At 56.4% G+C, this 27604-nt stretch overlaps 1 protein-coding gene and 1 non-coding gene across 3 annotated transcripts in view; one reads left to right on the top strand and one right to left on the bottom strand.

The window, feature by feature from the left end:
• Window positions 1-12087: 12087 nt before the first annotated feature.
• The window catches only part of FARP2 (FERM, ARH/RhoGEF and pleckstrin domain protein 2), a 105641-nt gene continuing 90124 nt past the window's right edge, over window positions 12088-27604 (bottom strand). Inside the window, exons 10-14 of one of the 2 annotated variants that reach the window (XM_058299682.2) lie at window positions 26887-27050; window positions 26603-26671; window positions 25174-25231; window positions 16032-16257; window positions 12088-15875 (exon numbers count right to left, since the gene is read on the bottom strand). In XM_058299682.2, the coding sequence (XP_058155665.1) occupies window positions 15187-15875; window positions 16032-16257; window positions 25174-25231; window positions 26603-26671; window positions 26887-27050 (1206 nt within the window). In that variant the 3' untranslated portion in view covers window positions 12088-15186. Of the gene's footprint in view, window positions 16258-25173; window positions 25232-26602; window positions 26672-26886; window positions 27051-27604 lie in introns of both variants that reach the window. The other variant, XM_004473894.3, reaches the window with a different exon arrangement.
• LOC111759262 (small nucleolar RNA U13) lies at window positions 26017-26117 on the top strand. The gene has a single exon (XR_002793317.1). It is a non-coding gene; the product is annotated as a small nucleolar RNA U13 (small nucleolar RNA).

Raw genomic sequence — 27604 nt, forward strand, 5'->3', positions numbered from 1 at the left:
GCTGGGCGCCTGGGCTTTGGGCAGTGACGCGCTCGTTGAGAGGGCGTGAGGGCAGCTGACGAGAGCTGCTCAGACCCACAGGCCCCCCAGCGCCCCTCGGGGGCTCCAGGAAGGCGGGACCCGGGCTCTGCCGACAGCTGGGCTGGCCGGGCCTGTCCTCGCGGCCCTGCGCACGGATGCCCGCTGTCCAGTGCGTGGCCTGGTGGTCCTTGGCCGGTGCAGCCCTCCCAGGCGAGCCGCTGGCCCCTCAATCACCTGGGAAAGAGGAGGGGCCGTCGGGGACCGCGAAGGCGCAACGCTTCACACGCCGGGCACAGCCCGGGGGCTTGTGCAGCTCTTCCCAGGTGACGGACGAGGTCGCGCCAGCGGAAGCCTCTCCTGTTGGGTCCCCGTGTGGGGTCAGGAGGTCTCAGGGGCTCCGTGCGGACAGCACGGGGGGAGGGCCACCCCCAGGCTACTCTCCAGCGCGTACTTGCTCTCGGCCCAGAAGGAGACTTGAGCTGGAGCTGGAAGATGCCGCCGGGTGCTGGCACGGGGATGCGCAGCCCGGCAGGGGCTGGCCAGGGCCTGGGGATGGGCTCAGCCCGGCTCCCGAGCCCCAGGCTCCCTGCTCCCCAGGGGAGGGGGGCCCGGGCTGTGCGGCAGGGTCTGCGCCGAGGGCGTGGGAAGCACACGGCCCCAGAGGCCCCACCCAGTGGGCCTTGGAGAAGAACAAGCAGAAGTCGCGGCGACACCAGAGCCCCTGCTGGCCGGGACTGCTGAGCTTCCTCGGCAGGTGTCCTGAGCCGGCTCTGTTCACGAGGAAAGTGGGGCGTCGGCACCCACGCCGGGGCGCCTGGCCGTGCGCAGGCCCGCACCACCGCCTCCGCCTGCTCGCGGCGTCTGAGCGGCCCCCACCATGTCCACTGCTGCTTGAGGGTCTGGGAGGACGCTGGGCTCGGGAGCCACGCTCCAGCCTTTTCCCCACGGACACTGTCCACAGTGAGAAGGCGGCCGCATCGCGGCTCCGTAGCCCTGGCCATCCTCAGACCTGCCCAGCGGCAGGGCAGGTGAGAGGCCTGGAAGGTTCCTTCAGATGGTGGAGGGGACGGGCGTGCAGGAAGGCCGAGCCGGGGCCTCCACCCTGCCCGAGCAGGGCCCCTGGTGGTTTTGGGGTGCGGGGCTGGGTCTGGGGGCTCCTGTACCTGCGGCCGGCACCTCGAGGCCCGGCATGCACTACTGGACTTCAGAGAGATGACGGAGGGCATGGGGGGCGTCAGCACAGGACCCCCCACTGATTTGCTAGGACACAGAAGAGCAGGTACCATCGGACTAAGGCCAGTGGAGGTGCCCAGGGGCTTCCTGCGCAGTGCGAGGACAGTGACCCTGTGGCAGGAGGCCCCGGCTGTGGCCAGCAGCACACCTGGGCGAGGGGTCGGGGGGCCTAGAACCGGCAGGAGGAGGGGCCCGGGGCCCAGGGCCGAAGAAGCCGGGGGTGCTGGGAAGAACACCAGGGCCACGGGCTCAGCGAGCAGCGCGGCCACGAGGCCACGGGGGCGCAAGCGGAGGGGCTGCTGCTGGTGCCCTCGCAGCCTGGGGCCAGGGCAGAGCAAGGACCCTCTGCAGGGGGCTGGCGGGGGGAGCCCGGGCTCCGAGGCCACGGCAGGAGGGTGCCACGGCCAGGAGCGGCGCCCCTCGTGCTTGCTCGTTCCTCAGGCCTGGTGGTGCCTGCCCAGTACCACGGCCCGAGCGCCTTCAGATCGAAACCCTCGAGGGCCTTGGGGGCAGGTGGCCGGGCGGCTGCGGGTCCCTGGTCAGCCCCGCGCCCGGTGGCAGTACCTCGGTGGCTGCGCGGAGGTCGGCCCGAGAGATGCGTGGCCCTGCGCCAGCACGTGCAGCCTGCTGGGGGCGCGCAGCAGCCCGGCCCCTCCAGGGCGTCGCGGGCGTCCTCTGCCGACCCCTGCTCCAGAGGGGCCTGTGCCCGAGACCCTGGGGAGGGCGGCCCACTCGGAGGGGACAGCTGGGGCCGCGGACGCGGCGGGGGGCACCTCCGTGGACAGATGGCTGGGGCGAGGGGCCGGGGGGCCAGCGGCTGGGAGGGTGGGAGGGTCGGGGCAGCGTGGGGCCTGCCGAGGGGGGTGGTGTGCCTGGGAAAGGGGAGCACGTGGGCGCCCACACAGGCCGGGCAGGGGCACTTCCTGACAGGCTCCTGGGGAGGGGCACGCATGGGGGGGCGTGTGTGCAGTCCGCGCCGTCGGGGACTGGGGCAGGGACTGCAGCCGGCCTGGGCCGCTACGATGGCACGCAGGTCGCCTGTCCACTTGTCCATCTCGAGGCTGGGGCTGCGGGGCTGCGGGGCTGGGAGGTCCTCAGGGGCGGGGCCCCTACCCCAGGGCCCCTGACGTCCCGAGGGCCCAGAGCCTGTCTGGACCTTGCGCTGGAGCCACAGGCCCCAGTGCCGCCTGGCCCGTCGTCCTCGTGAGGGCAGGGCTGGCTGCCGTCCCTAGTGCCTGGGCAAACTAAGTGTCCTCTGACCGCTGAAGATGGCCCGGAAAAGGGGTCTCCCACCACGTGTCCTTAGAAGGCACAAGCGGCCACCACGCCGCACGTGCTCCTCGTGGCTCAGGCGCACAGGACGCCTGGAGCTGCCGCCGTTCACGCCAGCCCGAGCACCAAGCCGCGTGGGCGCTCAGACGTGGCGAGCAGCGCTGCGCCACCCTGCGCCGGAGCTGACCCCGCCAGGGAGGTGCCCGGCGAGGCCGCTCCCGCCCACCTGGCCGCCACCTCTGGTGTTTCTGAGCAGAGTGGGTGGTGAGGCAGCGCGGGGCCGACCCCTCGCACTCAGCTCCTTCGACCTGTGGAAGAGAAGCGAGGGGCACGCTCAGCCCACACGTGACACGAGGGACTGGCAGCAGGCGCTGGACCGTCCACGTGACGACGGGGGGCACGACGGGCGACGCGGCTTCCCGGGCACGGCAGCTGCCCCAGGTGGGTGAGCTGTGGGCAGGGGCACCCAGCTACTCACCGGGGGATCCAGCACTATTAGCTGAAAATCAAGCACAGGAACAAACGTCGAGCATTTTCATAGTTAAAAGGGAATTGGGCAATTCATTGTTTGTGTCACAGCTCTTTACAGATGTGATTAGATGAAGTAATTAAAATATAAAACCTTAGCAAGTCAAACCTGGAAATCTTTCAAAGCAGGAAATCTTTCCACGACAGAGTAAGGCTACCCAGGAACGCGGGGATAGCACAGCATTCGGGGCTTGCCGACGACGGTCGCTGCGTGGAGGAGCCACAGGGGACCTGCTCCTGGTGGAACACCTGGACCTCTCCATGAGCGCCGCGGAGGGCGGGCGCAGGCTGCTGGGAGGAGCTCAGCCGCGCCTGGGGGGAGACCTAAGAGCGCACAGCGCTCGGGGGCCACAGTTGTGGGAGGTTCCAGGACAAGCGCCAGCTGGTGACTGAGCAGCGGTGCTCCCAGCCAGACCACAGGCCCTCGCTCACGAGTTGGCGCCTGCAATTCCCCTTAGGACGCGCTACGCATGCGCAGAAAGCCGAGCCGGCAGCGCCGCTTCAATCCAGAGACCAGGTGCGGCCTGGAGGCAAGTCTGCACAAGACCGTGGGGTCACGCCAGGGCCTGGAGGGACCGAGGACAAACTGCCAGGCCAGGAGAGAAAGAGCGCACGGGCCTGACGCTGCTCAATGCGGCCAGCACTCGCTTACCACGGGCAGAGTTACGTGTGACCTACATTTAATATTTTCAGCCACTTTTTTCCCTGTAATGAAAGTACGATTTTAAAAGTGTACTTTAGGGAAGTGGATGTGGCTCAACCAATTGGGTGCCTGCCTACCACACGGGAGGGCCCAGTTTGAATCCTGGTTCCTCCTAAAAGAAAATGAGCAGGTGCCACCCCTGCTGCAATGAGCAGAGGCCACAGGGCAGCAGGTGCCGCAGCGCGGGGGGGCGGGTGTGGCTCAGGCCGCAGGGCACTCGCCCCCTGTGGGAGGTCCTGGGTTTGGTTTCCGGTGCCTCCTGGAGAAGGTGAGCAAACAACGAGCAGACACGAGAGAACCATCATGGTGCGTGTAGGAGCCGGGCAGGGGGCCCCAGTGCCAAAACCACCCCACGGGCTCGGCTGCAGTCGGTGGTTATTACACATTAACTGTGTGTGGGGTCAAATATAATGTCACCAAGAACCAAAACCTCCAGCTAAGAAAAAAGACCCAAGTATAGAATCAAAGAAGCCAACTCTGTGACCTCAAGAACTCGCGCTTCATTGCTTTTCTTATAATGAGGTGCGCGGGCTGCCTGTGGCCCCTGGAGCAGCCTGGGCGCGACCCCTCGCTGGCTGTCCCCCGCCCTCTGACCCCTCGCTGGCTGTCCCCCACCCTCTGACCCCTCGCTGGCTATGCCCCGCTGCCCTCTGACCCCTCGCTGGCTGACCCCGCAGCCCTCTGACCCCTCGCTGGCTGACCCTGCCGCTCTCTGACCCCTCCCTGGCTGACCCCCCCGCCATCTGACCCCTCCCTGGCTGACCCCCAAGCTGCCTCTGGGGCCTGGTGAGGGGCCGGGGCTTGTGGACGCTGGGCTCTGTGCTCACCGCGGCAGCAGCGGCAGTGGGGGCGCCCGGGCGCGGTGCCAGCAGAGCCGGCCAGCAGCAGTGGGTACCGCGCTGGGCGCCAGGTGGGCTGCAGCAGGAGAGCGCCAGTGGGCGGGCGGCGGGCTTCCCGGTGCTCGAGTGGTGGCCTAGTGCACCCAGCTTCCTGGCGTCCCTGGGCGCTGTGTCCTGCTCCGCCAGTACCGCCTGCGCATGCGGCCGGTGAAGCCCTGTGGGTGCAGGAGGTGAGGCCGTGGTGGGCGACCCGGGTACTCTTGGGGCTCTGTGACCCTGGCCCCCAAATGCCCCCCAGCCCCCAGGCGCCCCCAGACACCTCCCACCCCCGAGGTGCCCCCAGCCCCCAGGCGCCCCCCAGCACCCGGGACCTGGCGCTCTGGGCAGGCGATGGGACCTGGGCAGCCAGGGGGTCCCCGAGTGGCCAGTTGGGAGCGGTGGGTGGCGTCCACCACCAGTGCCTCCGCTGCGAGTGCCCCGAGGGCCTGGGGGCCACGCTCAGGGTGCTGCAGGGGCCCCGGGCGCCAGCCCAGCAGCACGGCCACCCATGGTGCGTGTTTGTCCTACGTGAGTCCAGAGGTTCCGGCGGTGGAAACCTCAGAGACCCTGGGGCTGGGGTGTCGTGGAGGGGGGGTGTCTGAGGACAGGCGGCGCACCAGTCCCCGGAGCTCCAGGGAGGGGGGTGAGGCCGGGGGGGGGTCCCGCGGCGGCAGGGAGACCCCAGCCCACGAGCCCCTGCCCCAACCCCGGGGCACCTGGCAGTTCCAACCGCGGGCTCAGGGCGCCGCACACGACCTTCCTGGGGTCGCCTCCTGGACCCCTGGTGCCTGGCGATAAGCCTGGGCAGCTGCAGGCCCGGACGGGGCGCGGTGCTCCTCAGGCGCAGGTACCTGCAGCTGCCGCCTGTTCCTGGGCAGGACGTCCCTGAGGTGCGGCTGCCCGGCCCTTCCCTGCGGGGAAGAGAAAGTGAAGGGTCAAGGCCTCGGGGGGCGGGGGGGCGGGGGTGGATGCCCCGTGGTGGCCCGTCCTTTGGCCACCCAGGCACGGGACGCCGCCGCGCAGTGCACAGGACAGAAACGGTTGTGACGGGTGAAAAGGAGGCCACCACAGCCTGCGCCGTGGTCCTCTTCTCCAGACAGGCTGAGCGAAGGTCACTTATCTCAGGCCCTCATAGGGACGTCCACGACCGACCCGTTTTTGAATCGAGTTCCTAAGCCGGGACGTCCCTGGACACAGCAACAGGCCGAGGGCGGCCTTGACCAGGACCAAGGGCGCTGCCAGTGCGGGGGCTCGGGCCGCGGGGGCTCGGGCCGCGGGGGCTCGGGCCGCGGGGGCTGCGCGCGGGAGGCTCGGCATGTGGGGCGGGCGCTCAGGTGAGGCCCGGGCCGCGGCCGCGGGTGCAGCTCATGCAGGAAGTGCCTGTGGACCTCGTAGAGGGCGTCGGAGCTGGAGAAGAGCAGCGCCGCCGGCCGCGGGCGCGGTGCCCCCTCGAGCGGGCACTGCGGAGCCGCTGTGGGGAGCGTGCGGGGATGGCGCCGCCAGGCGGGCCGGGCGTGGCCCCCGCGGCTGCGTCGTGCGGCAGCTGCCACCCTGGACAGTATAATGACAAGCCCGGGCCAAAGCTTTGGATGGATGCGCCCCAAGCCTCACCGGGCAGTCGCGGCCTAACCCGGCTTGAACGTGTTTCCAGTCAAGTGCAGTAAAGGGAGCGTGGGCCAAGGAACTAGTTCTCAGGAAGGAGCTTCTGCTTTTGGGTTAGAATGAAGAAATATTAAGAAAACCAAGGGAAGTGGATGTGGCTAAACGGATAGAGTGTCCGCTTACCGCATGGGAGGTCCGCGGTTCAAACCCCGGGCCTCCTTGAACCGTGTGGAGCTGGCCCCTGCGCAGTGCTGATGCTGTGCCAGGCAGGGGTGTCCCCTGCGTAGGGAGCCCCACGCGCAAGGAGTGCGCCCCGTAAGGAGAGCTGCCCAGTGCAAAAGAAAGTGCAGCCTGCCCAGGAATGGCGCCGCCCACACGGAGAGCTGACGCAGCAAGATGACGCAACAAAGAGACACAGATTCCGGGTGCCGCTGACGAGAATGCAAGCAGACAGAAGAACACACAGCAAATGGACACAGAGAGCAGACAACTGGGGGGGAGGGGAAGAGGAATAAAATTTTAAAAATCTTAAAAAAAAAACCAATGGTGTGACGCTCTCAGGTTTCCTACCACGGTAATGACTTCCAGATCCTGAGGGACGTTCGTCCGTGGCAAGGATCTCGTTTGCAACAAAATACGCTCTGTCCATCGCGGCGCGCTGAGGACGGAACCCGGCGTGACCTGGCGTGAGCGGGGCCCGCGCCCTGCTGCTGGGGGCGCCCCCTCTGCCGTGGGTCTCCTCTGCGGACTCCAGGTTCCTTCTGAGCCAACTCGAGTCCCAGCGAGGACCCAGCGCCCCCCTCGGACAGCGGGCTGCGCTGCCCTCCCTCTGCCAGCTCAGCAGCCCGGCTGGGGACCCCAGGACGCCCCGCCCTTGAGGGAGGGGGAGGGCAGGAGGGGGAAGGGCCCCGGCCCCAGCTCCCCCCGCAGCCTGCCCTGCTCGCACGCGCCCCTGCGTCCAGCCCGAGGCCGGGACAGAAGTAGCCAAGGGCCCGCTTGGCCTGAAGTTCCCGAGGAGCCCCAGAGGCCGCGCGGGTCTCAGGGGGACCCCCGCTTGCCCCCTCTGGCGTCCGGCCAGGGTGCCCAGCTGGTGCTCCGGCTGCTCGTCCGCGGTCAGGGACCCTCCAGTCCCCGCGGCCCGGGCTCGGGGGGCGCGTCCGTGCGGAGGGCGGAGGCCGCGGGTGACACGGAGCGGCAGTGAGCGCGGGCATGGCGGGCACAACGCGGGCACGAGGCCGCGCGGCGGGCGAGGGGGCCGGGGCTGCCTGCCCTGCCCCGGGCGGCCCTGGGTACGAGGGGCCGGGCAAGGCTCCTGCAGGCGCCGCGGAGCCAGCCCGCCGCTCGTAGGAACGGAGGCCCCGTGTTCTGGCTCCTCGAGCTTTCCATCAACGAAGATTTTACTTTGCTTTCTAGTCAAAGCACAAAAGCAATTAATAATTTTCCCTCTTCTTAAAACAATGTTTGGGGAAAAAGTAACGAGGTCTATTCCATCACCCATTTTTTTTTTTTTGCAGTACTTTTTTTTTGGTCTTTATTTAATGTTATATTCAAAAAATGAGGTCCCCATATGCCCCCCGCCCCCCTCACCCCACTCCTCCCCCCATAACAACCTCCTCCATCATCATGAGACATTCATTGTATTTGGTGAATACATCTCTGAGCATTGCTGCACCTCATGGTCAATGGTCCACACCACAGCCCACACTCTCCCACAGTCCACATCATTTCTAGAAATGTTTATTGGAAATCAGTACAACTATTAGAAGTCAAATTTTGAAGACACCTTTGAAACAGTTTTATAGGGAAATTACACTGAGCTATTTAAAGACTACTTAATCTTAAGCTTGGAATTAGCTTAGGTTTTAACATGGAGACGCTTTTTGCTCCCCAGGCAGCTTACAGAATCTGGAGGAGCAAGTGGGTTTGAACCCAGGCTGCATAGACGCCACACTTGGGGCCTTCGCCCCCGACTGCCTTCCAGGCAAGACTCTTTCACCATTGCTGGAAACTTCAGCTAGTACCCACAGGCACCAGGGTAAAACTGAAACCTGGTTTACTCGACTTCAAACGCAAGTGCACAGAGTCGTCGAGAGCAGCTCCTTGGAGAACTGCGGCTCGGGATTCCAGTCCTGCGGACACGAGCCCCCGCGCCGGTGAGCCGGGCGCCGCGGCCTGAGCACGGGAGGCAGGCCGTAGCCGTCACGTCTCCCGGGCGCCCGTGCTCCGTAACCAGGTGTGAGCCAAGACGCCTGACAGGGTGTATGGGGACCTCATAGTTTTTGAATGTAATATTAAAAAAATAAAGACACACACACAAAGGATCCCCGACCCACTCGGTGGTGACCAGTGGGCGCGAAGCTCGCGCTGCGTCTCGTGGCGTCGGTACCACCGAGCCCCGCTCACGGCTGCGCGGCCCCGCGTCAGGCTTACTGGTGGGTGATTCACCAAAACGCTGCGAAACGTGGCTTTATTTTTATTTATTTTTACTTTTTGTTATATTTGAAATATTTTACTACTTTTAGCTTTATTTTTAAATAGCAGGGGTCACTCTCAAGGCGATGGTGTTCCCACTTTAACGGGTGGTCTTGGTTCTGAAGAGGTTAGTGATCATCTAAAGTCATTGTAAATTCTTCACAAAACCTTAATGCACAATTTAGGGAATGAGTGCCACAGAATGCCCCTAAATACTTCTTTTCATTAAATCTGTCCCCTGTAAAGCTATAAATCATACCTGCTTCAAACGACACAGACACAGATGTTAGACCATAAAGTCAGCAGATCTTGGGGGAGGTATTTTTAAGTGTGTGTGTCCTCAATGCAGGGCTGTGGCAATGTGTCTTTAGACATAAACGCATCTCTAAAGAGAGGTCCCGGTCCACTCATGTCCGCTTTTACGTGGGCTGTGGTGGTTTTGGTACCCAGAGGACCACCAGCTCAAGTAGCAGACACACGCCTGCTCCACAGCGAGCCTCGCCGGGGCAGCCTCGCCGGGTGGGAGAGGAGGGGCGTGGGGGGCAGGGGGCAGGGGGCAGGGCGCAGGCTGCGCTCCCGCTGCCCTCACAGCCCGCAGAGCAGCCGCTGGTCTCAGCCACGGTTCAGGACACGGGCTTGCTCAGCTTAACGGACAAGGTAGAGAAATCATCTCACACGTTCCCAGCCAGCTCCTGTCTCCAGGCCCTCCACTAGGAGACAGCTGGGAAGAAGAAATGCTGTTCTGAGCTACCTGGTCCACATTACAAAGGTCATCTCCACAACCTACATACACGAAGGCATCCCACTATTTTATTGAGAATGACCAATTCTTTCCGTGTAGAGAGGACTTGTTCAATTTCTAAGATAAAATGACTTGAAACCATATTCCTCGTCACTGAATTTCTGCTGGGGAGGGCGTCCCTGAATGCACTGCCCTGAGAGAGCAGCAGCGACGGTCTCTCAAAACCAGAAACCACAGGGCTTGATTATCTTCGAAAAACACATTTGAAACACTTATTTCAAACTGTCAGCAGCGACCATCCCTGGCGGGGGGATGACAGGTGATTTTCTCTGGGGCATGCTCTATTTCCCCCATTTCCTTGGTATTCATCTGGTAATTTTTTGATGTGTCACAGGAAAATCCCACCAATGAGCGGGTGCTGTGTGCTTCCTTCCACTCCTTCCTTCAAGGGACTTTTTATTTCTCTAACCAGGCGATGAATGATCAGGAAGGGTATCACATTTCAACACGTTTAACTTTTATTCTGTATCTTTAAATTATTTTCTTAAACTCTATAATAAACGATTCTTGAACATATTTGCCTAATATTGGGGAAGGATGAGCAGCTGTTTGGCAAAACTCAAGGTGGAGTCTGAGGTGGAGCCTGAGCAGGCGGTGCGCGCTCCGGAGTTCCTCCCTGGCTTCAGCACCTGGCTGTTAACTCCACTAGAGAGGAAACGGCTCCCGTGTCCGCACAGTCCAGCTAACCGTGGACTTGGAGGGTCAGCAGGAAGCACTGCTGTGGACTGGGATGGCCCAAGTCACTTGGATACAAAATCTGCCTCAAAACTAAAAGAGGGAGGTAGAATGGTTAGAACGAGGGGTCCAGACACCAGCTCCGCCATCCGCATTCCTGCGAAGCTCGCCTCCCTGCCCTCCCTCACCTGCGCAGGGGAGAAGCCGCACCCGAGTGCACCCTCCCCCGGGGTGCTGAGCAGCTTAGGGGAGGCTCGCAGCCAAGGGCCGCACACGCTGTGCCAGTCGGGCTGCAGCAGCTTTGCATAAAGTCCAGAGAGCTCTGGACATGGAGGGTCCCAGTAAGCACCGCGCATTTCCAGGTCTGTCCTTTCGTTTTGTGCTATGTAAACAAAGCCCTTTCCTTGTTCAGAAAAACAGGTCTACTCACAGCTGCCCGTCAGCACCCGTCCACCTGCCGGGCGTGCCCCTTACCTGTGTGCCACAGGTCACCTACCAGGTGTGCCCCTCACCTGTGTATACCATAGTCACCTACCAGGTGTGCCCCTCACCTGTGTACACCATAGTCACCTGCCAGGTGTGCCCTTCACCTGTGTACACCATAGTCACCTGCCGGGCGTGCCCCTTACCTGTGTGCCCCACAGGTAACCTGCCGGGTGTGCCTCTCACCTGTGTGCCACAGGTCACCTGCCAGGTGTGCCCCTTACCTGTGTGCACCATAGGTCACCTGGTGGGAGTGCCCCTCATCGTGTGCCATAGGCCACCTGCCAGGTGTGCCCCTCACCTGTGTGCACCATAGGTCACCTGCTGGGCGTGCTCGTCACCTGCACAGACAGGGCCCTGGAGCACGGCTGTAGCACTGGACGCGTTTCACCTAATCTTTGGCTGCACTGTCTGATTATGAACCTTCAGTGTTCCCGAGCCTGGAGTCCACACAGCTCGTTACTGAAAGGCTACGGCGTCGGTCGGCCCGTGCGCACCAGAGAGGAAATGCGGCCTGAACTGAAATACTACAGAAGCCGTGCCAGGGCCCCACCGTGGACGCTGAGGCGGCTGGCTGCACACCTTGGGGTGGCCGGGTGCCCCCCGGCTGGCCTGTTCACCCCTGCACCCCACGAGGCCGCCTGGGTGCTGGTATCGCGGCTCGGGGCCCTCAGGTCCTAGGCGGCGGGTGTCCGTTCCAGCTGCCCTCGGGGGGCTGCCCCGTGGCCGGAGCCCCTGGCTGCTGTCACCGCACCCCATGGTCCTGTGCACGAGGCAGAGTGGACGTGCTGTGCTCCAGGGACCGGCTGCCATGGCGTTCGGGGACGATGGGGTGGGGGGCCACTGTGCCCCTGCCATCTGGCCACGCCCTGGGCTCCCCAGGGCTCCTGAGCTCCAGAGCAGGCACCCTGGAGGCCGAGGTGCCCAGGGGGTGCGGGCAGCAGAGGCTCCGGCCGCCGGGGGCGGGGGCGTCCCTGCTCAGGACCCCAGGACCCGCTGCAGGACACGCAGGAGCTCATGCGGCCGGGGGCGTCGCGGTGGTCTCTAGCTGATCGGGGCGGAAGGCTGGCCTGCCTCGCTTTCAGAATCCAGCCGGGACCCACTTCTGGACGTGGTGGCTCAAGGACTGAGCCAGGCACCCTCAGAAGCGAGGCCCGCACCCCAAGGCCGGGCGGGTGGACCTCAGGCTCCCGCAGTCCACCTGTGGCCCCACGGCCGGCAGGGCAGAGCTGGGAGCAGGACTTGACGCTCACCACAGACAGCGGGAAAGGCACGGCCTGCCCCACGGGTGCGTCCTGGACACGTGGTGCCCGTGGCGGCCTTGGCCTTGGCCTCGGCCTCTGGGGAGGTGGCAGGGTCTTAATGTGCAGTATCGAAACCGCGCGGCAGATGGGGGAAAGCAGACGGCCACTCTTCAGTTCACGGTATTTCCTTGTTTTATTGAATACAAATTTTAAACTTCTGAATTAGTACCATCTGCAAACTTACAAATCACAATCTCAATAGGAAACCATTTTTGTAAGTGCCGCAAAGCTGACGACGAAACATCTCCTGACGCAGGCTGTGCGCAAGGCGGTGCTCCCTCCAGGGCCACCTGGCAGGACGAGGGGCCGAGACGTGGGGCCTGCGCTAGAGGCCACGCGACACCGCACACCAAGGTGGCCTGGACGCCCCCGCGCCATGCCCAGATCGTCAGCGCTACCTGAGACGCGGCCCGGGGAAGGGGGGCGCCCCGGCACCCCGCTTAGCAAGCTCCCTGGTCACATAAACAGGCACCTGTGCGCCTAGTGCAGCAGCTTAACTAACGCGTCCCTGTACCGAGGTTAGCTGTTAAATACCCATTTACTGGCTTCCATAAAAAACCTGGACTTTGGAAACAAACAAATATCCAGCCCAGAGCGTGTGTGATCGGGCAGTCTGGGTGGCCGTGGCCGTGTCCTCTGGCTGACCTGGCCGGCCTGGCACCTGCAGCCCTCGAGGCTCCGTAGAGCGAAAGGTCTGGAGATGAGATAGAGGGTTTTGGTGTTGTGGAGGCACTTCTCGCCCGCCGCGCTCGGCAGGCGCTGCCCGTGGCCCGTGCTGTCCTGGGGCTTGAGTGCCTCTTCTGGCCGCCCGTCCCCTGTGGTCCCCTGTGGTCACCACACAGCACCTCGGGGACAGCCAGGCACGCGGCAGGGACGGGCAGGCGGGGACACGCGGCAGCTGTCCAGCCACTGCTCTGGAGGTTTAACACTTACAGGACAGATGTCGTTCTGCAGGGAACCGCTGAGGTGCTGCGCCAGAGCGCGAGGACAGCTCCTGCCCTGGGCGACGGAGCCGCTGCCTCCCCGCTGGTTTCTAAGGAACTCAGAGGGTCAGAGGGTGGCCTGTGGCCCGGGCAGCAGCAGGGGAGCCGTGAGCAACGCAGAGCGCGCCGCAGACCAATTTCCAAGTCAACCGTTTCATCATTCGGCCCCACAGATACCATGAATCCTCTGTTCAAAATTCCTCCCAATCTTGCCAAAAAAGCAAAGCCTGAGCCTACGTCTTCTGCGGCCACCAGCACGATCTGCCCACACGCCCCCTGCCCGCGGCCCACTCAGGGCTGCGCCGTCCAGCCCCCGGGCACAGTCACGCAGGCCCCCCAGTGGTGCCCGAGCTCGGGCAGAGGGAGTGAGCCCAGCGGGGTGGGCTGTGAGGGGCACGGGGGCTGCATCCGCAGCTTTGAGGGGCACGGGGGTTGCGGAGCCCGAGCAGGATGGGGGTGGCCTGGAGAGAAGGAGCTGCAGAGATGAGCGCTCGCAAGCAGTGAGCACCGCGTGTTTGCACAGCCGGACGTTAAGACGTTGGCAGCTGGGAAACTGAACAGGCTCGTGGAATTAGAGACACCAAGACATTATTAATTTTGACAATCATGGCAACCAGAACTACGTACGCCAGCGTCCTTGCTCCTGAGATGCCGTGCAGGTGCCGAGCAGGGCCAGCCGTGCGTCGGGAACCCTGTCTGAACTCACCGCGGGGGGCGCCTGGCGTGGGCGAGGGGGCCTGAGCCGCGAGGGCAGGGCCGGTCGTGCTCCCCTTTCCACTTTCACACATTCTGAAAACTTTCTAAAGAAGAAGCTGAACATTCACCTCCAGAAGCATAATTTCATTTTCAAAAACCCCAACACGACGGTTTTGTAGGACCGACTGGTAGAAAACAGACCCGGGCAGGACTTGACTCAGAATCCCCCCGACGGAGCATCAAGTCCTGACCCCCAGGCCGCGCCCGGCTCAGACCCGCGGCTCCACCCTGGGAGGGGCTCCCAGGCACAGCACCAGGCACCTGCCCGGGTGGGGGAGTGCCGGGGCGGGGGGCTAACTGAGCCACGGGTCCCCAGCCTCAGCCAGCCGGCAACGAGGGGGCCAACAGGGACCCGGGCTCCGGAAGGGGGCTAAGTAAGGGGACAGATGGACAGCCACCACCATCGACCGGCAGAACGGCAGCCGGTCTAAGGATGCGCCACAAACGGAAGCCACAGGACAGACAAGCCGGGCGCCGCGCAGCTCCCGCGCCGTCCCCTGCGCCGTTCCTGACACTGACGAGGAGAGCGCCGCGGTGGGGCCAGGATACGGGGAGCCCCGGCCGGCCAGCCATGCTGAGCGTGGGAAGCGCCCAGGCAGGGCCTGAAGGCCGGGGGGAGGGGGCCTCTAGCCCAGGGACCCTCATGCGAGGAGCTTCCGGAGACCGGACACGGCGAGAGCGGCCGCGCGGCTGGGGGACCCTCCCTGGCTCCAGGTGGAGCACCTGCTCCGGTGGCTTCTGGAAACCGGAACCAACTCTTTAACCCCAACGAAGCGCGCCCTGAAGACAAAGGCCGAGCCCTGGCGCGGGGAGAACGCCCGGGCTTGTTTCTACCGCCCGAGGCTCGTGGCGCCCGGCGTGGGATCACGCCGTCTGCTTTCCCTCGAGGGTCGACCTGTCACGCCCCAACGAGGCTGAGCAGCTCTTCACCGTGACAGCGTGCCCCTTAAACGCCCTTGCCACCCCCGCTCCTAACAGCAGCGCTGGTTCTGGGCACCCGGGAACCGGGGCGCTCCGGGTGAAGGAGCCTCGCCCTCCACCCAGATTCTCGCCCGCGAGCGGACCCGAGATCCAGGCCAGCGCCCGACGCCGGCAGGAAGCGCCGGGCCAGCCACGCCCAGGGGCCCTGCCAAGAGCAGCACGACCCGGCCCGGTCAGCGCAACATGCAGAACAGGCAGCACCACTTCTTCCAGGTCGAAAAAATGCCAAGAAAATAAAGCTACAAAGACCAGCTCCCCGACCCTCCAGGAGGCTGAAACGCCCTGTGACACCTTAACTCGCGGCACAGCGTCGAGCGTCACTCGAAGCGGAAAGTTTAATTCTTTGACGTTCAAAAAAGTACCATGAATCACTGGGGAATTCAGAGAACACGATCTAGTTACCAGCACAAGTTTTCCCTACACCTGAATAGAGACCCGCGAGCCCCCACCGCCTGAGCAGGGGCTCTCAGGGCCAGTGCGGGACGGTCAGGCGTCAGTACGGGTTTGCATCCGTCTGCTTTTCTCGAGCCAAGTTCTTTAAGTTATTCTGAAAATCAAAAGCGAATCTCTCTGCGCTTGTCGGGGCAAAGGGGCTGAAGAAGAGGCCGCCCCCGAGCGGGCCCTCAGCCTCCGAGTCCCACGAGTCCGAGTCGGGGCTGCTGGAGCCCTCGGTGGCCGTGGGCGGGTAGCTGAGCCGCTCCAGCTGGTCGACGACGTCCGAGAACTGGAAGGCCGAGCTGGAGGCGGAGTGCACGGAGCAGGCGGGGAAGTTCACCAGGGAGCTGGCCCCGGACTGCTCGGCCGAGCTGGGCGCGTGCAGGGGCAGCGCGCGGGCCTCGGCTGGGCCCAGGAGGCTGCGCAGCAGGCCGGCCTGCGCCGTCACCCCCAGCAGCTCCGCGGCGCCCGGCGGGCCGCTGCCACGCAGGCCGTCCTCCTCCTCGAACTCCGAGTCGCCGTCCGCGTCCATGTGCACGGCCTCGGTGGAGTACCGGTCTGGACTGGAACGGAGGGACCCTGGGTCTCCAGGGGAGGGGGAGGCCATGGGCTGCGCAGGGGCCCGAGGGCGCTGCAGGGCGGCCGCGCCATAGGGGAAGGAGAAGGCCTCAGAGCCTCCAGCGAAAAACGACATCTCCGCGGGGTCGTCGTCGATGAACTCCTCAGACACCTGCAGTGGGCCCGTTGCTGCGAGCACCAGCCCCCCCTGAGAGGCCCGCGGGCCGCGCCGGCCGTCCCCGGGGGCGAAGGGCAGGCCCGGGGCCATGGCGCCCACCCCCCCGCCCTCCCCTGCGTCTGGGTCTGAGGCTCTGCCCCCCCGCCCAACAGGACAGAGCCCGACACCTGGGCACGGCTGCACCCCACCGGCTCCGGGGGCCGTGGCTGTGCTCCCGGGGCTCCTCTCTGCGGCTGGGCTCCTGGCGGAGGGGGCCTGGGGGTCCGGGGGGGAAGCGCTGCTGTCCTTCACGTCGGGCCGGTCGGGAGCCACGGGACAGGCAGGGCCTGAGGCGGTGGCGCTGGCTGGAGGCGGACACGTCCAGGTCCTCATGCCCTCGGAGAGCGAGACACTCTGGGGGTCAAGATTCAGGAGAAAAAGGAACACGTGGAGTTACAGGTCCCATCGAAAGCTGCCGAGCACGCCAGCCCACCGCACTCCTACCTGTGCTCACACAGGAGGGCCATCGGAGCAGACCTGCCCTTCTAGAACTGAAGATCTGTCAGCGCCAGGGGCACCGCACCTGTGCGTGAGCCCCACACCTGTGCGTGAGCCCCACACCTGTGCGTGAGCCCCACACCTGTGCGTGAGCCCCGCACCTGGGCGTGAGCCCCGCACCTGGGCGTGAGCCCCTGCACCTGTGTGTGAGCCCCGCACCTGTAAGTCCCGCACCTGTGCGTGAGCCCCACACCTGGGCGTGAACCCCGCACCTGGGCGTGAACCCCACACCTGGGTGTGAACCCCGCCCTGTGTGAGCCCTATACCTGTGTATAAGCCTCGCACCTATGCGTGAGCCCCACACCTGTCTGTGAGCCCTAAGGCATTCAACTTCCACAATGAAGAAAATCTCCACAGTGTAGAGCCAAGCCACGTGCAGTAAGCGGGTACCCTGAGAGCAGAACACAACCAGGAGAGCACGACTCCCCAGCCAGTGGGGGCCAGGGCCCAGCACGCACGTGAGACCCTCGGTTCCGGAGGACTCGGCGCTCGGGGGTAAGCTACCTCTGCAGGGATTTGCCGTTCCCAGGAGGATGAAACTACCCGCAAAGGGGTGCCTGACGTGAGGCTGGCGTCAGGGCCAGGCAGACGCGCCTCGCCAGAACCTGTGGCACCAAAGTCCCAGGTGTCGGGAGGCACCGAAGAGCCGATACGTGGGAGCAGGGTTCTCGAGGAGGTGAGAACCCGCAGGTGGGCGGGGAGGCGGGCACGCGCCCTGGGTCCCTGGACACCCACGTGTGCGCACACGCAGCAGGAGGGCCAGCGGGCACAGCCAAACCAAGCGGGGACAACACAGAAGAGGTGGCACTGGTACAGCCACCAGCCTTCCAGAAGCAAAACAGAAACGGGCAGTTCAAAAGGCTAGCCCTCCTCAAATGACCAACACATCACTCTTCCTAGCCACGTGCTCCTAGTCAACAATCTCTAAGTGAGCAGAAAGTCAGCTGTAATTTTTAGACTATGCATACTTTGACATTATACTGACCTTTGTAAAGGAATAATTAAAAATACATTTTCTTTTACTTTCAATTGATTTAACAAAGAATTCCTAAATAAGACATACAACTAAAAGATGTAAGTATGTTCTCATTAAAAAAAATTGAAAAAAAATTCTGGGAGGGCCACCGACGTGTGGGCGGTTCGCAGCTGCTGGAGGCGGGAGCGTCACTTTTCGGTGGAGGGGCGGCCGCGGCCTCTGGGCTGCGATGAGCCGCTCCGGGGAGGCAGGGGCGCCGAGCTGGAGCCATGGCCGGTGCAGTGGTAGCGGCTGGACCGACCACTGCTCTGCAGGGTTTGCAGGCCGTTACGTTTCGCAAGCCGTGGGGCATAGGGAGCCTTGAGTGAAACGAGTTTTCAGAGACCCCAGATGGGCTCTCGGCGGCGGCTCTCACTGAGGTGGGCTGGAGCCCATGTGCCCCAACGGGAGGCGGCTTCAGCACGAGGCGCAAGCCCACCGCCAGGAAGGGAGAAGGGAGGGCCGCTCGTCGACGGACTAGCCCTCAGCCCACCAGACGGGGCTCCTGATGTGGCCGCCAAGACCACGGAGCTGAAGACGTACTAGGAGGCTGAGCCAAGAAGTGACGTGCATGGACGAGGAACCTCACGTTCATGCAGTTTATGTCCGTGATGACCAACTTTTCATAAAATGCCTCAAAGCTGTAATTTGGAAGAAATGCTTCGGTACAAAGCCTTGTTAGAACTGTTTAAATGTGAGAATTTCTTATTTTTAAATTTAATTTTATCCCCCCCCCCCAGTTGTCTGCTCTGTGTCCATTCGCTGTGTGTTCTTCTGTGACTGCTTCTATCCTTACCAGCGGCACAGGGAATCTGTGTCTCGTTTTGTTGCATCATCTTGCTGTGTTAGCGCTCCGTGTCACGCCATTCTTGCACTTTCTTTCGCGCTGGGCGGCTCTCCTTATGGGGCGCACTCTTGCACGTGGGGCTCCCCTATGCGGGGGACACCCCTATGTGGCACAGCACTCCTTGCGTGCATCAGCACTGCACATGGGCCAGCTCCACACGGGTCAAGGAGGCCCGGGGTTTGAACCTTGGACCTCCCATGTGGTAGGGTGACGCCCTATCCATTGGGCCAAATCTGCTCCCCTAAATTTGAGAATTTTAAGTCATACTATAGACTAGGATATTTGCAGATTATTGATAAATGTACTTAGACTATTTAAATAGAAATACTATTCATTCCTCATTTAGCTAGTAATTTGGTAGCTAATTATTTGGGGAGGTGAGCCAGTCCCTGCACCCACTAATGGGAGGCTGATAAACAGGTAGTTAAAATACAGTGTGATGTTTTGATGGAATTAGCACAAATTGTTGCAGTGATTCTTATCTTGCTGGGAGAACACAGAGAGAACCACTTTGTAAAAAGCAAAGGCCCAACTATACTTGGAACCTTGTATCTAAGTGACACAAACTTGATATAAGAAATTGATCCAAGTATGTACATGTAACTAACAGAACTCAGATTCCTTACGTTAAAAGTCATAATAATATGATAAAAAAAGAAAAAGTTTTGGGATGCTTGAGTTTTAATAATATTGAGGTGCAAGTGTACCTTCGGCAAATTCTGTGACAGTATAAATGACAAAATATCACCAAAACTAACATTATGTATGAATAAGATTATAATTATAGAATCATGCGGCAGCATGAGGAAACAGTTACAATACAGTCAGTACTACATGGAAGCAGCACTACTCCACACAAAAAACAGCACCTGCCTCTGGTTTTGGTGACTGGCTGCTACAGTTACACATTTTGGGCATTCCTGCCAAACGCTTCTCTATGAACTGCTCATGTGCATGTGTATTTCTTTGTTTTAATATAGTTGTAATCATGCCAATTCTTTTAATGCTTACAAAAAATTCCACTAAATGAAGAGAGTTTAAGCAAATCATTTCCAGACTGCCGGGCATTTCACATTGTTGCAAACTTTTATAAAAAAGAAGTATTTGCTCAGTTGTCTTCCTGATGATAAAACTAATATGTGGGAACAGCCAGCAAGATGGCAGCAGAGGAAGGAGCTCCTGGAGTCAGCTCCTGCTCCAGGGCAGTTAGCAAACACCCAGAGCTCTCTGGAACTGCTGAAGCACCTGTCTGGGGGCTCCAGGAGGCCAGGAGGGCATCCTGCAATGTCCTTGGGGGAGTGGAAGGAGGAGATGCCCATCTGCAGAGAAGCCTTGTAAGTAGAGAGCTCCAAACCAGTGAGGCCGGTGCCATCCTCCACGGGAGGCACAAGCCGCCTCGGGAGCTGTTCTGTGGCTGGAATTGAAAGCTCCACTTCCCAAAAACGGGGGAAGAAGAGACAGATGGGCACCAGCTTCAGCTACTGATTAGTGAACATGACTGGCTAAAGTATAACGCTAAGAACAGCTAAAGTTTGAGCCTGTCCCGGTCAGAAAAAGGCTGGGAGCCGCCACCTTAACTCCACGCCTGGCATGAGGGGAAGTGGGGTGGACTGGAAGTCAGTGATGATAGAGACCGTTCTCTTTCACCCGATCAGCCTGCAGCCCTAGCCCAGGCTTCAGCCCCACCTCTGGCAGGGAGGCGGCTGGCGAGCTCAGCACAGTGTACCCAGGTAACTGAGGGTACCTTTGGCTGGCACAAACTGAATAATTAAAAGCCTACTGGGGCAACTGCAGTCATCTTGGACCTGCACTGCATAGATTGCTGCCCACACCTGCAGCTCCTTCCCCCCCAGGCAGGACTGAAGCTTGATCATTCTCTCTGGGCAACTAGAGTCTAGGCCTGCACGACTTGGATTATTCCACACAGCTGTGGCTCTGTCCTATCCCTTGCAAAGGAGAAGGTTGGGAGAAGCTCCATTGGTCCCTGGGACAAAGCGGGCAGCTTGAGCCTCCACAGCTTAGAGCACCAATTGCATCCTTGGCTCCTACTGCACAACCAGCAAGGGAGAAAGGGCAGGAAGCCCTAAACTAAAGAGAAAAACTGTGCCCAGAATATTCTAGTTAGCCAGATGCCAAGATGCCAATAAAAAATTAGAATCCACACCAAGAAACAGGAAGCCATGGCCCACTTAGAAGAACAAGATAAGCCTCCAGATGACATAAAGGAGTTGAGGCAACTAATCACAGATGTTCAAACACAACAAATTCAGTGAGATGCTAAAGAGATGAAGGATATTAGGAAGATACTGGATGAGCAGAAAGAAGAATCTGAGGGAAGTGGATGTGGCTCAAGTTGCCTACCATATGGGAGAATCTGGGTTTGATCCCTGCAGCCTCCTGGTGAAAAAGAAGAAGAGAAAGTGTGCCTGTGCAGCAAGCCAGTGCCCACGTGGTGAGCCGAGTGCCTGTGCGGTGAGCCGAGTGCCCACGCAAGTGCCCCCATGGTGAGGTGAGTGCCCGCGTGTGAGCCAGTGCCTGCGTAAGTCAGCCACGCAGCAAGACGATGACACAACAGAAGACAGGTGAGGGGGAGAGTCAAGGTGAAGCGCAGCAGAGACCAGGAATGGAGGTGGTGCAATTGACAGAGAACCTCTCTCCACATCAGAGGTCCCCATGATCGAATCTCAGTGAATCCTAGAGGAGAAAACAGGAAGAGAAGACAAAAAGAGAAATAGATAGAGAAGATCACACAGTGAATGGACACAGACAACAAAAATAGTGGGGTAGGGGAGTGGGAGGGGAAGGAAAAAAAAAGAATTTGAAAGCACACAGAAAAACAGCATATTTTACGGGGATGAAAAGTACAACAAATGAATAAAGAATATACTGGAATCATATAACAGCAGATTTGAGGAAGCAGAATAAAGGACTGGTGAGCTTGAAGAAATGGCTTCTGAAAGTGAACACACAAAAGAACAGATGAAGAAACGAATGGACAGAATTAAACATAAGAAACTAAACAACAGCAAGAGATGTGCAAACTTATGTCATAGGTGTCCCAGAAGGAGAAGAGAAGGGAAAAGGGGCAGAAGGAATATTTGAAGAAATAACGGTAGAAAATTTCCCAAACCTATTGAAGGACACAGATATCCATGTCCAAGAAGCACAATGTACTCCCATCTAAATAAATTCAAATAGACCATCTCCAAGACACATATTCATCAGAATGTCAAAGGCCAAAGACAAAGAGAGAATTCTGAGAGCAGGAAGAGAAAAGCAATGCATAACACATAAGGGCTACCCAATAAGAGGAAGTGCTGATTTCTCATCAGAAACCATGGAGGCAAGAAGACAGTGGTCTGATATATCTAAGATACTGCAAGAGAAAAACTTTCAGCCAAGAATCTTATATCCGGTAAGACTGTCTTTCAAAAATGAGGGTGAATTTAGAATAGTCACAGATAAATAGAAACTGAGAGAGTCTGAACCAAGAGATTGACTCTGCAGGAAATACTAAAGGTTGTGCTACAGCCTGGAAAAAAAAAAAGACAGGAGAGAAGCTTGGAGGAGAGTCTAGAAATAAAGATTCTATCAGTAAAAGTAACTGAAAGTCTCAAAAGAGTAGTGAAAATAAAATATGACAGATAAAATCCAAAGGGCAAAATGGAGGATATAAGAACTGCTTTTATAGTTAAGAACAGTGACTGCTAATGGATCAAACTCCCTAATTAAAAGACACAGCCTGGCAGAGTGGATAAGAAAATATGAGCCATTTACATGCTGTCTGCAAGAGACTCACCTTAGACTGACAGGTACCAAGAGACTGAGAGCGAAAGGCTGGAAAAAGATATTCCACGCATGCAGTAACCAAAACAAAGCAAAACAAGACTGAAGTAGCTATACTTATACTAGATGAACCAGACTTAGTTTTTTTCTGGACCACAGACGAATCCATTAGATACACTCACTGCTTTAAAACACCTTGAGAACGGGTGATGCCTGGCTTTAACAGAAATCCAAACGACTCAGAAGGTCTGGCAGAGGGAGCCCGCACTCCTCCCAGGCAACAGCTCGCTGGATGGAGGGGCGTGCCGCCCTCCGCCACCTGCTGGGACCTCAGGATCCTGGGTTTGAGAAGCCTGGGCTAGATGACTGCTTAGATTCTTCCCAAATCTAACATTTCCTTCCTTCCTTCCTTCATTTCATTCATTCATTCATTTGTTCATTTAACAAACCTTTACAGAACACCTTCCACGTGTGCCACATTAGGCACCGGGGATAGAGACAGTTAAGGTAGTATCTTTGTGCTCAATGAGGACGATTTCCTGAAAGTGCTTAAAAATATGAAATATTCAGACAGTAGTAATGCACGAACTGAGGAGGAAGTCAGGAAAAGAACTCCACGTACAATAGTGACTAAAGAATCAAATATTTAGGAATAGACTTAATGATGCAAAGCACTTTTATTCAGAAAACTACAACTCATTGTTAAATAAAAAAAAAGAGACCTAAATAATTGGAAGGACACTCCATGCACATGGATTGGAAGACTAAATATTATCAAGACATCAATTCTATCCAAATTGATACACAGATTCAAAGCAATCTTGATACAAGCTCCACAAACATTTTTTTAAATAAATGGAAAACACAAATATCAAATTTATTCGGAAGAGTAAGGGGTCCCGAGTAGCCGGGAGCACCTTAAAAAGGAAAAGCAAAGTTGGAGGACTCTCCTTTCCAGACTTTAAATCTTTAAATCTAGCTACAGAGGTAAAAAAAAGCATGGTACTGGCATAAAGACAGACACAAAGACCAATAGAACCAAACTGATGGCTCAGAAACAGGCCCTCACAGGTATGGTCAAGTGATTTTGGACTAGCCTGTAAAACCGACACAGCTGGGGCAGAACAGTCCATTCAACAAATGGTGCTGAGAGAACTGGATATCCACAGCCACAGAAGGAAAGAGGACCCCTATCTCACATCTAATCCAAAAATTAACTCAAAATGGATAAAAAACTTAAATATAAAAGAACCATAAAGCTTCTAGAAGAACATGCAGTAAAATATCTTTAAGACCTGGAGTGTGGGGGGGTGGGGGATTATGGGGATCTCTTATATTTTTTGAATGTAACATTTAAAAAAAATAAAGAAAGAGAACCAACCAAACAAACGACCTGGTGGTAGGTGGTGGATTCTTAAAGGAGATAAGAGGAGGACTGATATTTAATGAATGTGGAAGTTTTAACTAACTTTACTATAAAAGTATAGAAATGTATAGAGTTGATGGTAACACCTTACAGTGAGTAGCAGCTGGTTTGTAAATTGGCATGTGGCTGAAAAGGATAGTACAGGTTGTAAACTGCAGGGAAGCTAGAGAATAACACAGTAAACTTAGAGGTGGGTGAGCACTGTGGGTGATGGTACAGATGCAAGAGCGTCCTTTGTGAGCTAGAGCAGATGTGCATCACTACTGCAGGGTGGTGGGAATGAGGAGAAGCACGGGAAGAATACAACTGAAGTGACCTATGGACTGTGGTTAGCAGTAATAATATAAATTTCTTGCATCTATGCCAAAGATGTACTGTGTTGATAATGGGGAGTATGGAAAAAGTGTGCCAAATGTATGCTATGGACCTGGTAATAGTCTGATGATACTATCTCATAATCTGTTTAAACATGTCCCACCACAGTATGACGTGTCCATAGAGGGACGTTACATGGGAATTCTGTACATGTGCATGATTGTTTTGTAAGTTCACAACTTCTGTCACAGAAATATATTTAAAAAATAATAATAGGGTGGACTGGGGGAAAATACACCAAATGTAAGATAAGGACTATGGTCAGTATCAAGGTTCTGACGATATTCTTTCATAACTGATAACACGCGTCTCATCTCATGACAAGGCAAGGTGCTGGTGGAGGGGCCCTGTATACGCCATGCATGTCCCCTTTTAAGTTCACCACTTTTACTGTGCACTTATTGTTTATGTATGTTCATGAATAAATGGTAAAAATAATAATAATAGGGTGGGTTGGGGGAAAAATACAACCAAAATGTAAGACACTTTGGTTGGTAGTGATACTTCGAGGATGCTTTTAATCATTAGTTAAAAATGTTCCGCAACATGCAAGGTATTGTTGGTAGCGTGAGTGAGGTATGATGTCCCTGTAAGATGTTATACGTTTGTTTTGTAAGTTCAAAATTATTACTAAAAAATCAAAATAAATTAAAAAAAAGAGAAAAGCACAAAAAGGAAAAAAATCACCCATAATTCTGTCACTGAAAGATGACACCGAACACTTAGGAGTGTCTTCCTCTAGGCATTTCTCTATGTACACTGACTTGTTTTATACATCAAAAGGAGGCTTGTGTTATTCAGGCTGCTCTGAAACCTGCTGTTTCACTTAATATATTTTTAACATTTCTCTGGATCATTAAATGATCTTCTAAAACAAGATTTTTAATGGCGCTATCGTAGTTCATCAAATGGATGCACCCAATGTGTACCGAGTCAATCAGCTGCAGCAGGGGTGGCAGTTTAGGACTTCTGGTCTTAGAAATGACACCCAGATGCATATGCCAATGCAAATTTGCTCTTTATTTAGGACTCCTTTCTCAAAACAGTCTTAGAATTGGAAATGTTGTGCTAAATGATATGGCCAATTTTAAGACTCTTGTTACAACGTTGCCAGAATATTTTCCAAAAGAGGAAAGATGATTTAAAAAAAAGAGTTAAAAGAAAAACATCTATATTGTCTAGATGAAAATGAATGGAAAAGACATTAAAGAAGAAAATCCAACACCAATAAGGACAGTATGGGGAACAATAAGTGATTCATAATTTTTGGCCCCATTAAAATATTGGCAATTTGTTTATATTTCTAACCAGAAAATGACTAACCTGTTTTGGCAAGTCTGTAGTCAAAGCACGGATAGATGCTCTCGTCTTGCTATGCCTTCTGAAAAACACAGACAAGCTATGAGCGACTCAGTGCCCCTCCTCTTAGGATCCTTTTTTTTTTTCAGGAGGTACTGGGATTGAACCCAAGACCTCGTACCTGGGAAGCAGGTGCTCAACCACAAATGCAGTTAAGAAAAAGTCACATAAAAATGTGGCTCAAGGAGTTACCAGTTAGTCTGATATAATACTATACGGTATCTAATGAGAAAGAGGAAAATGGAAAACAAGTATTCAAATAAAAAATACATGTTCCAGGAGAGTTAAAATTCAGACTCCACGATCCCATTTTCGGGTATACACCCCGAAGAACCGAGAGCAGGGGTGTGAAGAGGCATTCTCACACCAACGTCCACAGCGGCACTATCGCAACTGCCAAAAGGTGGAAGCAGCCCCAGTGTCCGTCAACCGATGAATGAAGAAACAAAATGTGGTCCATCCATACAATGAAATACTATTTAACTGTAAAAAGGAATGAAGTTCTGATACATGTAACAACATGGAAGGACCTCGACTATCTCGTGTTGAATGAAATAAGATACAAAAGGACAACTACTGTATGACCTCATTGACATAAACAGAATAAGCAAACTCACAGAGTCAGAATCTAAAATGTAGGTTCCTGGGGCTGGGCTGGGAATAGGGAAAGGGGGATTAATGCTTAAACTGTACGGAATCGGGGAGATTGTGAAGTTCTGGTGAGGGATGGCGGCACAGCAGCACAATTACATGTGAATGTGGTGAAAAGGGGAAATTCCAGAATAAAAATAAAACAGCAGCACATAGATCCTCGTGTGGTCCACAGGCCTGACGAGCCGGTGCTCACGCGTGTGCGGGACGTGCCTCCTCTAACCTTGTCCCGACGTGGAGACACTGCCCACCTGACGTAAAAAGACGAGGACAGAGGACCGGACCACACAGCGAGCCCTGTGGGAAGCGACAGGCTGCAGTAACAGCACAACTGTGAGTGTTCTTTCGTGAATGATAACAAAGGCACCACGCTAGCGTACGGCGTCAACACTGGGGTGGAAGACAGGAGCTCTATTTAACACATGGTTTTCCTGTACACCGACAGGTTCTCTAATGAGAAAAACTATCACACAGCCTCACCAAAAGGACATTCTGACATGCAAAGAAACAGGAATTCTCAGATTAATAGTTTACCATGCTATAAAAATATACGTAAACCAAACAGACTAGAAACTAAAAAGTAATATCGGAAAATAAATCCATTACCTTAAAAAAATTAAACAGAACTCAAGTGTCAAAACATTTATGCATTTGAAATGACTTTTATTCAAGTAAAGGTTATAAATACTAAAAATGTAATTAAAAGCACACACATTTTATGCCACAAAGACACAGCTCTTACCTCTCATATGGAATTTTCTTCATCCCACGGTCTTTAACATAATTGACCAGCTGTTTTTGAGTTCTCCCACTGTGAACAAAGGTTCAGGTTTTTAAAAAAGATACAAGAATAACACGCACCATTATTTTTCACAGTTGGAGACAAAGGAAAAGCAATCTCTTTTCATGAATACATCCCTTAAGGTTGTATTTTGCAACAAGCATAACCAGCTTCGCAAGCGCAGCGGTTGGGAGCGTGGCGCGTCTCTAGAAGCAGCGGTCGGGATGCGCCGAGCGCGTCTCTACCTGTACCGGAAGGAGGAGCCCCGGCTGAAGAAGACGCCTTTGGCTTTCGGCTTAGGCTGATCGGAAAGTCTGAAAAAGGTGTGATACTCCACACAAATCTTCCAGAAATTCTTACACTCATCTCGACTACCCAACAGAAATTCTAATGTATCCTGGTAAGGGCCCTAGAAACAAAACACAGAGGTTCAAGTAACTGACTCAGGAACAGTGTACTGGACAAGACAAAGTTAATGTAGGAAACAGGTAAAGGTTACCACCAACACTGAAAACTAGGAAGGTATTTTTTCTATAAACTGTATACAAAGACTCCTGGGTCTATTTACTCAGTTTTTAACTTAGAGAAGAAAAATATAGTATATATAATATATTCCTTGTAGAAATATCAGGAAAACACAGCGACGACCACAATCACACGACTGTGTGCTTTGGCGTGTGGCTCTGAAACCGACTTTTCCCACCCAGGGCTGGTGATGTATTATGTGTTGTTAAAGAATACTCGATTCTCCCTTTTTGGACGTCTGGGGTATTCTGGATGTCCAGGACACGCAGCTCACAAACATCGTTGTACTTTATCTCTGGAAGGACAACTTGTTACTCCTTAGGATAAATTCCCAGAAATGGAATTCTGAGCTCAAGGACGGTGCACATTTTAAAATCTTCTGGCATGTATTACCAAATTACCTTCCAGAAAGATTGTAATATTTTCATTCCCACATTT

This window comes from Dasypus novemcinctus, chromosome 7 (genome assembly GCF_030445035.2).
Source record: "Dasypus novemcinctus isolate mDasNov1 chromosome 7, mDasNov1.1.hap2, whole genome shotgun sequence".
NCBI lineage: Eukaryota > Metazoa > Chordata > Mammalia > Cingulata > Dasypodidae > Dasypus > Dasypus novemcinctus.